An 11,399-nucleotide genomic window follows, 5' to 3' on the forward strand; every position below is an offset into this window, starting at 1 on the left:
AAAGTAGCACGTGTTAATTTATAAATTCTAGTGATATTGTGATACGTGTTTCCATAAAAGCCAACTGATTTGTATAATTCCATTATCTTTAGATTTTAGAGATGTTGTTATTTAAGTTAAAATTTCAAAGATCTTTTTTTTTTTTTTTGAAAAAAAAATTCAAAGATCTGCACACTCGCTTGATACTACACGAATCATTGTTCAGAGTTAAGATAAATAAGCCATTAATGTTACAAAAATCATTCTCCATATAACTAGATGAATAGTAAAAATAAATGATTTTTTCCAAAACAGAGATTAAAAAATTAAAAATTGTAGATCCCATATATGAGTAAAGAAAGTTATCATTATATTTATCATATATAGAGAACCAAAAAAAATACGTAAAAAATAGAATCACTAATGTATTATTAAAACTCAGATTATTTCCTGCTTAAACTATCCTCAAAAAATTGTCACATAAAACCCAACAACAATATAACTAGCTTTTACACATAGAGAATTCAGTCACAAAAAAGAATATAGCTAGCTATCATCAATTATACTATATGAATATAAATGCCTAATTTTATCACCAAAAAAATCTTCAAATTAATCATCAGAATCAGAATCACTAGTTATTGGCTTTGGATTCTTTGCATGTAACACTCTACGTTGAAACCAATTCTTGTCCTTAGCTTTCTCAAAAAATGGTTGCCTTAATAGCCTTTCCACATTTGGCCTTTTTCTTGGTTTTTTAGCCAAACAATCCAAAACCACATTCTCAAATTCTTTAGAAAATAGCCTTTCTTCTTCTTTCTTTTTTCCAACTTTCTCCTTAAAATATCCCATAACTCTCTTCATTTTCCCTTTTTTATCATTAATTTCCTCAACCAAATTATCACCCTCTTTCTCTTTTCCTAATTTCAATTTATCCTTAAAAAATCCAACAACTTTTTTCATTTTCCCATCATTTTTCTCTTCTTCTCCTTCTTCTTCAATTGGATAAGTAATTTCCTCAAATAAATCTTCTAATTTTTTTGGCAATTTTTTTGACTTTCTTATTTTGTTGATCATATCATCAAAATCTTCACGATCACTTACTCTTATATTTCCATATGCTAATTCCAATGCTGTAATTCCAACTAACCAAATATCAGATTTAACACTATAGTCATTCTCAATATCATCAGAATCTTCATATGTATAATAAATCTCTGGTGCAGCTGCCCATGCAGAAATATTAGTTAGACGTGGTACCTGTTGCAAAATTAAATTATATATTTAGAATATAAATATATATAAAAAAAAAAAGGTAAAGACTTTTAACTTAGTAGGAATTTGAACATTATTTGCAAATCAAAAAATTGAGAATAACAGAAACATAAATAATAATAATAATAATAAAAGGGAACAAATCAAACTTTAAAATATTAATATGCAATAGTACCGAAGAGGAAATAACATTCACATTTTCAATTCTAAATATTTTTTTCAATTTCAATAAAATATTGTCCAAATGAATATTATCAGAGAAAAAAAACTAAAGTGAACATGCTTAAATAAGAAAGACCCACTAACCACAGATTAATGACATATTTTTATTACTATATACTATCATTTTGACTAACAAATTGATAAAAACAGAAACTACTCAAACAAACAAAAAAATGGAATAAATCAAACTTTGAAATATTAATATTCAACAGTACCAAAAAAAGGAACCATGATATTAATATTCACATTGTCAACTTCAAATACTCATTTTTTTTTTTCAATTTCACAAAATATCAACCAAATGAGTATTATCAAAGAAAACAATAAAGTAACACTGCCTAAAATCTAAATAAAAAATTCACCTCCTACCACAATTTAAGCACATACTTTATTATATCATTTTGACTAATTAACAGAAACTACTCAAATAAACAAAAACAAAAAATCAAACTTTGAAATATTGATATTCAAACTGACGTTCTTGATTAATATTCACATTTTCAACTTCAAATACTCTTTTCTTTTTTTCAATTTCACAAAATATCAACCAAATGAGTATTATCAAAGAAAAAAATAAACTAAACATGCCTAAGATCTAAATAAAAATTAAAATAAACTGAACATGCCTACGATCTAAATAAAAATTAACCCACTAGCTATACAATTTAAGCACATAATTTATTATATCATTTTGACTAATTAACAGAAACTACTCAAATAAACAAAAAATCAAATTTTGAAATATTAATTTTCAAATTGACGTTCTTGATTAATATTCACATTTTCAACTCCAAATACTCATTTTTTCCAATTTCAACAAAATATTATCCAAATGAGTATTATCAAAGAAAACAATAAACTAAACATGCCTAAAATCTAAACAAAAAAGCCAATCTACTAGCACAATTTAAGCACATAATTCATTATATCATTTTGACATAATAAATTCTGTGGAAAAAAAAAAAGAAACTACTCAAACAAAGACCAAAAAAAAAACAGAAATAAATCAAAATTAGAAATTCTCAAACTGAATATTAATTACGTACCGAAGAGTCTCCAGCATCTACTTCTTTATTCACTTTGAATTGAGGATCAGAATCATAACCAGCAGCTTCAAAAGCCAATTTAATCTCAATTTCCCCACCAGCCTTAGAATTATTAACAAAAATATTCCCAGCATTGAAATATTTATGAATTCTACCAGAATTATGAATATCCAATAAACCAATTAATGCTTCTTTAAGTGCAATAGCAATACAATCTTCAGGCAAACCATAGTAAAAATTTGAAGAAAGAATATAACGTAATGATCCTTCAGACATATATGGTAATCCAACTAAATATCCATTATCTTCAAATCTACGTATAAACCAAGATTCAATATTAATAATATTCCGAGTTGAAATTTTCCCTGTTGCAGTAAAACTTGTTCCAATATCTGGATTACCTTTTCTCAGATATTTTACTGTAATATAACCAGTAGAAAATATGTTGGTATGTTTATCACGTGAGAAATATACAGCTTTGTATACAAAATCTAAACCTGAAGTACCGATAATTTTTTCGAATAAGTAAGTAATATCAGTGTTTGGATCTGTGATTATTCTTCCAACTTTTGGACGATAAGCTCTTGTGGTTCTTCTACCCATAATTTGGAGAAAAAATTTCTGGGATTTAGGGTTTGGTTTCAGGTGAAGAGAAATGAAGAAGAAGAAGAAGAAGATGAAGGGTTTATAGTGCATTTATATGAGTAACAGAATCAAGAAGTTGAGTCTGAAAAGCCGTTAGAATGGCGCGGTTGAGTTCCGTTTTTCAGTTTTTTTTAGCTTCTCTTAAATTGGGGGGGTGGGGGTGAGGGGGTGGGGTTGGGGGTGAGGGGGTGGGGGTAAGAATTTGTTATAAAGTTTGTTTAAAGGGAAGCACTGACTTAGTTTTATGTGAGTTTTAATTCTAATTAGTATAAAATATGTCCAAATTTGACGCTGGAAATTTAATAGGTTTACACTAATCCTGTTAATCGGGCCGGGTTGATCGACCCGTTTTAAGCCCGGTTCGGCCCAGCACTGTAGCATATTGGGCGGGCTGGGACGGGTTGGGCGGGGAGCGGGTTTTAGACGAACACATTTTAAATACCGGTGTACCAGAACCCGCTAAGCCCGCTAACACCGTTAACGGGTTGTTAACGGGCTGTAGCCCGTTAACGGGTTAAAAAAAAATTAATTTGTGTACCGTTGCTAACAAAATTTAATTAAAAAAATAATAACTAGCACAGCCTGCCCCAGTCTGTTAAGCTCGAATCCGAACGAGCCCACAAAACCCCGCAAATTCCTAACCCGCTATCAACCCGCTAACCAACCCGGTCCGTTAACGAATGGGTTGTTTTTTTTTTGTTCGGGCCCGTCCCAGCCCGCCCGTTAAACACCTCTAGTTGACACTCTTAATAATCTAAACGTCATCATTCATTGTGAAATATAAGGAGTAATCAATGTTAAATATTTCATTAGGGGTATTTCAATTATTTAACATATAAATTTTTAAACAAAAAAGATTGCTCGGTGCATAAAGCATGTCGCGTTAACGCAATATACGGAGAAGGGTGGTAGCACGGGCCACACCTAAAGATTGTATAATGTAGGCAGCCTACCTTGATGGAAGCATCAGTGGCTGATTTCACGGCTCGAACCCGTGATCTATAGGTCACGGAGACAACTTTAATTTACCGTTGTTCCAAGATTTTCCTTATAAAATTTTCAAACAATAGTATCAATTATTATTCTAAGGCTTTTTTTGTTTTTCAATATGTGTTCGCTATTCGATTTCGGGTCCCGACTAGTTTAGATTCGCAGCGCTCACTAAAGGGAAAAACACTTATTATTACAATTTCTTTTTTCATTTTCTGAGTTGGAAGGATAATTTTATAGAAGCCAACTAATGGTTAATGCAAATGTAGTTGAATTTCACAATGTTGACTTATTGACATATATAATAAGAGAAATCAAATTCACAATGTTGCTTCTCAACATTATATTTCTTGACTTTATTACCTAGCCATGATTGTACTGGATCCTTTTTTTTAATTTTAATATCTTTTTATAGAATCAACCCAGTAAAATTTTAAGTGTCTAGATATATGTTCAAGTTTAAAACTTGTCAAGACTGTAGTTAACGAATTCTTTTCTTCTAATAGTCTAATTAAAATTTTAGATAAGATAATCACACGTCGATGGAATTAGAAACACAAAAATATTCAAAAATATTACTATTTTGGAAAATTACGTGTTAGAATATACTAATCTAGAGAATTTACACGCAATGGAATAAACTCCTCAAAACGTTTCATCAATTCTTTGGTGTCATTAAAACTTGAACCATGAACAATTCTAATTTCTTTTCCATTCATTTTAAAGGGAACTCTTGCTTCTAATTAAGCCTACAGCTATATATTTATATTGGCAAAGTTTCTTTTAGATTTATGTACAGGAGAAAATCTGAAGCTCGAGACTCCAAATAGGAACTAGTACTGGAACAAAAAGGGTAAAACAGAAAGAAACCAGAAAAACAAACTATACACACTGATTCCACTCCTAGAGCAAAAACATTCTGGCCCCCCAAAGATCATATGCCCCTTCTTTTTATAACCGAGAAATCCGGAGTGTCAGTGGTCGACAGTTCAAAACTTGATGGATGGTGAACCCGTCCTTTTACGTTTCTTCACTTTAATATCAATATCAAGCTTTTGTCTATGACAGATTTTGAACCCGTGACATGCGCTCAGCCCACTCATCAAGATCATATGTCCGTTTTTCTGTAATCGAGAAATCTAGAGCGTCAGTGGTGGACGGTTCAAAACTCGATAGATGGTGATCCGTTCTTTTACCTTTCTTCACTTAAATACCAATATCAAGCTTTCGTCTATGACAGGTTTTGATCTCATAAGATATGCCTAGCCCACTTATCAAGGTCATATATCCCTTAGCTCTTTAGTAATCAAGAAACCCAGAGCGCCAGTGACGGACAGTTCAAAACTCAATAGATGGTGAACCCGTGCTTTTACCTTTCTTCACTTAAATACCAATACCAAACTTTTTTCTACGATAGGTTTTGAACCTTTGACATGCACCTAACTCACTCATCATGCGATGTGCTCTTACCATTAGACCAAAGCCCTGGGACAACAGATCATATGTCCATTATGAAACTATCAAGAAGATCTCAACTCTTTTGCTAAAGTAATCGGACATATTAACACAGAATCTACACACAACCCCCCTTTAGTATGTGTACAATCAATCTGCATCAAAGAAAATTTTAAATTTGTCATGGCCGCGGAGTCCTTAACAACAAAATCTCCCACATGGTGGTGCACCCAAGTTCCTACATTGTCTAGATAACATTTAGACATGGCACATTGATCATCAGACGCCGTTAACTGGAATTGCACGGGCTTTAAATCCCAGCCGTGAACTTGTTCAGTGTTAGTGATGACTCGACGTCCCAACCTCTTGGTAATTTTGCCAAGCTGAAGTCTAAAGAATACACTATATGTTCCTGCAGGGAATTGGAATTCTAATTCGCCATCAACTTCAACCCACCAAATTTGTTGAAGATAAGCGACAGTCCCGAATCTACATTAAGAATAAGAAAAATAAGTACCCAAAATTAGTTACAATCAACTTTACAAAAGAATTAAAAAGGGAGAAGGATCAAGTTTGTTCCTATACTCATCGAAATTGAACAACTTTGTTATTTAAACTTTTAGTCTAATATTACCATGTTGTTAGGAAAAAAAATCTTATTTTTTTGTCCTTGACCCCTAATGGAGGCCGAACTTGAGGGTAAATTTAGATCATATTCAAAAGAAGTGAGGCAAATTTGAAACTTATTTAAGAATTTGGAGAAGTGGGGTCCACTCAATTTGTCTTGGAGCTTCGTTAAAGGCAAGGGAAAATACAAGATACTCTCTTCGTCCCAATTTTTGTGGTGGTTTGATGATTTTGAGAGTCAAAAGTTACTTTAATTGTCAATTCAAATATAGAATCTTTATGTTTTTTGAAGAAAAAAAATTACATATTTGAAAATTAATAAAAAGTACTATAAGTCACAATGATTAATAATTCAAAATATTTAAAAGACATGAAAAAATTACGATCAAATAAAAATTCGTTTGACTCTGAAAATATGAACATTGCTATATAAATTGGGACGAGGGGAGTATTTACTAACCCAGGCATATGAATTCAATAAAGTGTAATGGATAAATTTTAGACCTTTTCCCTTTAAATGGCCTTCTTTTTGTAATTTCATTAATGTTTATTATATGATTATAAGGTGTAATTCCATATATATTATATAAATAAAATTAAGAGGTCTGTATCACATGATAAAATTGGATATGTATAGCAAAACAGATCATTATCACAACCAAATAATTGTTTAGCTTTCATTAATCTCAATAAAGGAAGAAAAAAAAAACTCAAAAACAACATTTCTAAGTACATAAAATAACAGGTAAATTAACATACCTTGATTCGTCGGTCGGAATATGATTCCAATATCTCCGATCATCAATTCCGGTAATCGTCATTCCTTTAGCTGAAACTGCCAAACAAACCCCTCCATTATTCTGGTCAATCCATACCTCCTGAATTACCAAAAAAAAAAAATCAATTTAAATATTAACCATATTTTAATAAAAAATCACAAGCAAATGGAAAAAGGACGGCCCGGTACTTAAAGCATCCTCTTCACGCAAGGTCCGCGCATCAAATTAAAGAGTATGATGTAGGACCAGGGGCGTATTTAGGCCTAAAATACGGGGCACGTGAACTCATGGTCTCTCTGCCAAACTAGGTATTTTATGTACATATTTTGGTTCAAAACTAAGTTATTTACTTTGAGGAACGGGGATCAATTCCCGCTTAATACATTTTTTCTTCTTTCTTTGGTGATGCACCCATGTTCTAGAAATTCTAGATTCGTCCTACCATAATACTAGCATTAGTAGCTACTTTCACTGCTCGAACCTGTGACCTATAGGCTATGTTACTCGGACTCTCCGAAAATGTCTCTGTGTGTGTGTCGGATCTTCCAAAAGTAGTGTACTTTTGGAGGATCCGACACGGATGAAGTATAGGCTATGTTGCTCGGACTCTGGAAATTATCTGTGCGTATGTGTCGGATCCTCCAAAAGTAGTGTATTTTGGAGGATTCGACACGGATACAGTAGTACTTTAAAAAATCCCTCAACATAACCTATAGGTCATACGGGCACAATTTTACCGTTGCTCCGATATACGCTCCCCTTCATAATCAAATGAAAACAATGTCAAAAAAAAACACCTTTGTGCCAGAATCAAAAGAACTAGGCCGGGAAAGCTTTGCAAAAATGTCCTTTTTGGCCATGCCTGCAACACTCATGGCCAGCAATTCCTCGAGAATATACTTGGAGGGCAATTTGGAATCCCAAATAAAATCCGCAGAAGAAGCGGCCGAAAAGGTCCGATTAAGACGAGCCAATTTGCAAATTTCTGGTGGATCCAAATAAGAGAGAATAAGAGCAACACAAGCTTCTGGTATATCTTCAAGCTTAGTTTTTAATGGCGGATGGTTTGAGCCATTAGCAGAGTTTGAGTCAATGGAAGAAGCGTTAGCACCCATGAGAAGGAAAAGAGAAGGAGAGAAAATGTATAAACGAAGAGAAATAATGATTCTTTTTTATAGGTGTTAAATTTTAGGACCTTGTTTCAGACCGAAGGTTTATTGAAAATATTTTTTTTATTCGTACAAAGTAGAAGTAACGTTGCATACATATTATCTTCTTCGGACCTTACTTGCGTATAATATTTTTATAATTTTAATAAATTTTTTAACATAAATTTATACGAGAACAATATTGGACGAACCTTATAGGGTACCACTCTACATCAGTCTCTAGTTTTTGGACCTTGCGTTTATAACTACACAGTATACAACTTGTTTTACACCATAAATTTTCAAAAAAAAAAAAAAAAATGTCTGATCAAACATTGCGAAATAAATTCGAACGAAATGGATAGAATATTTTGTAGGCAGTACGAGAAAAAAATACTATTTCGTCCGTTTCAGTTTATGTGAACTTATTTCCTTTTTGGTCTGTTTCAAAAAAAATGATCCCTTACTAAATTTGGAAGCAATTTAGCTTAAACTTTTAATTCTACCCTTAATGAGAAGCTTTTATAACCACACAAATCTCTGGGGGCCATTTTAACTTGTTTAGGACCACAAATTCCAAAAGTCTTCATATTTTCTTAAACTCCGTGTCCAGTCAAACATGTTCACATAAATTGAAACAGATGGAGTATATAATTAATGTCGTGTTTGATTGACGATATTAAAATAATAAGATGTGCATCAATAATGAGGAAATTAACTATCGGCTTAATACATAAACAAGACCTTCCAACTTGGCCTCAATTGACAAGTATGCCCTTCAACTTTGAGTGTGCACAAGTAGGCACCTCAACTTGTCTTCACTTTGTCCGCTGAGCTTCATTTTACAAAATGATCATCTAAACACCTCCAAAACTTATATGCCACATCAATGCTATGTCAGCATTTGTGTTTACGTGTTCAACTTTATACATATATTGAGGTGCCTATTTTTGTACAACTAAAGTTGGAGGGCATACTTGCCACTGAGGCTAAGTTTGAGGGCATGTTTATGTATTATGCATTAACTATTTAAAGACAAAAACGTCTTTTTCAAAAATAAGAAATCCATGTATATATACTAATCTTTTCTTTGTTAATCACCACATAAATTAACCAAAATTAGTATGTGCACCGAATAAATGTTTTTTGTGAAAAGACAAGAAAAGGGTGGATGACTAGGATGTGGAAAAGAGGGGGAATTCTTATCCAATTCGCCATTGATTGTAGGACAGGTCGTTACGCGCTGTTAAAGTCGTTAGTGACACGTAATGATGATAAGCAGTCAGCTCGATACGTTGTTGCACTTATCAGGTATTTTGGTTGTTTTTTCGTTTCCAGGTATTTTGGTTTGGATAATTGTGCTTTTATTACACCGTATAATTACCACCAATTCTCACCAGTGTAATTACACTCTTACAATTACACTCAATTTCATGTTGACCAAATAATTACTTGGCCAAATAAACATGTCAAACTGTGTAATTACACTCAATTACATCTAAATCCATTGTGGCTTTCCAAACAGGCTCTTAATCAGAAAGTGTCACCGTGTCAACCTCCATCCCCTTATGAATGTAGGTTAACTGACTAAACATAACTCTCATGACGGAGGGTGGGCGGACGGGGTGGCTCAAGCAAGACTGACATGCTTCTAGGTTAACAAACTTATGAAGAATGAGTGCATATGTCACCTTAGGCGAATTCCACATTAGAATGGAGAGAAACGTGGAGAGATCTAAATGACATAAAATAAATTCATATGGTCGGGATCGACGATGCCGTAGCTTAAAGGACAAATATGCAAGGTATATATTTTGTCCAAAGCGAACAATACGTGTCATGAGTTTGTGCTGTGACACCAAATCAATTATACTATTTTGTTCATGTATATTTCTATTTTGTCATCTGACTTTTATCGATTAACGTTTAATTTATTAGCTTTCACATTACACTTGATTATTTCGATCTTGTTATCTATTCTATACTCTCTTTTTTTTGGGTCCAATCTGTTCTATACTATATCTGCCCCTTGCTCCTACTTAAAAGGTGATTGTAATTGCTCATTTTAATTTATTCCTTGGATGCCGAAAACCAAATATATTTTGCCATTGTTTTATCCAGATGTTCCAATAGCTGGAAGCCAAAATAATTGGCAAGAAATAAAAGGAATCTTTATACAAATTGTAAGTCGGAATACTGTTTACTTTATATAAATTATAGGTTAATTATATATGATTATATGCGTAAATTATACATATACTATTATATATTCATAGTTTATTTCAGTTTAAGTGATTGAGTCGACGACTATTTTAGTTAATTTTTCATAAATATATGATGAATTAAATGAGCATAAAATAGACAAAATGTATGTAGGTCTAGCTAAATTCTAAACTTTATATAGTGGATACAACAACAACAACCCAGTATAATTTCACTTAATAGGGTTTGAGGAGGATAATGTGTACACAGACCTTATTCCTATCCCGGGGTAGAGACGTTGTTTCCAAATTTATATAACTTTATATAGTGGATATTGATCCTTTATTCAGATGAATAGGAGGAAAATTTCTTATGGTGTCTGGTCATCAATAAACTAAACATAAATATTCAAGATGGTCCATCCTTTCCTTTTCACATTTACACTTTATATTCCATTAGAGAAAAAGGTACTAATTTTTTATTAGCATTAAAAAAGTTATTTATGCCTTAATCACTCACCACAAGTTAGTAGTTTTGTAGCTTAAATTAATTGAAAAGCAACAAAGTAACATTTTAATAATCCCAGTTGAATTTGGTAATGAGTCAGCAATATTGCTTATTGGCCACAAATTTCTTCTGATCTCATCCACTAATACGTAACGAGTTGCTGGAACAAATTCCAATTCACAAATATGCTTGTGGCCAGAGGCGAATTTTGAATTTAGCTCAATAATTTCTACCATTAAGGTTCTTAGCATTAAATTATTGTTAGGTAAATTAAAAATTCAAATAAAATTAATTTGGTTTTTTAAAGTGCAGTTCAATTATTCACGATGTTATTACGGAGTTCCACCTTTTTAAGTTTAAAATTTATAATATAATTACGAATTCCAAAAATAATTTTTCGATGACTTTTGAACGTGTGACTATGTTTTAAAGCACAAACCGAAAGGGAAAAAAAAAAAGAATACTCCAAAGGCTCTTTTCTTTTTCATTATTTTTTGTTTCTCCCAATTGCTTCTATGGAAGCT

General features: G+C 32.3%; 2 protein-coding genes across 2 annotated transcripts; both read right to left on the reverse strand.

Moving 5' to 3' along the window:
- Window positions 1-391: 391 nt before the first annotated feature.
- On the reverse strand, window positions 392-3,146 carry LOC104223885 (serine/threonine-protein kinase BLUS1-like). The gene is made up of 2 exons (XM_009775410.2): window positions 2,523-3,146; window positions 392-1,239 (listed from the first exon to the last, which is right to left on the reverse strand). Exons 1-2 carry the CDS (start codon window positions 3,123-3,125, stop codon window positions 592-594), a joined length of 1,251 nt encoding a protein of 416 aa, XP_009773712.1. The 5' UTR covers window positions 3,126-3,146; the 3' UTR covers window positions 392-591.
- A 1,701-nt stretch (window positions 3,147-4,847) lies between these two features.
- On the reverse strand, window positions 4,848-8,170 carry LOC104223884 (F-box protein PP2-A13-like). Its single transcript, XM_009775409.2, has 3 exons — window positions 7,816-8,170; window positions 6,999-7,117; window positions 4,848-6,101 (listed from the first exon to the last, which is right to left on the reverse strand). The coding sequence occupies exons 1-3, from the start codon at window positions 8,131-8,133 to the stop codon at window positions 5,678-5,680; spliced, it is 861 nt and encodes a 286-aa protein (XP_009773711.1). The 5' UTR covers window positions 8,134-8,170; the 3' UTR covers window positions 4,848-5,677.
- Between the last annotated feature and the right edge of the window lie 3,229 nt (window positions 8,171-11,399).

The sequence above is a fragment of the Nicotiana sylvestris genome, chromosome 5, assembly GCF_000393655.2.
Source record: "Nicotiana sylvestris chromosome 5, ASM39365v2, whole genome shotgun sequence".
Classification (NCBI taxonomy): domain Eukaryota; kingdom Viridiplantae; phylum Streptophyta; class Magnoliopsida; order Solanales; family Solanaceae; genus Nicotiana; species Nicotiana sylvestris.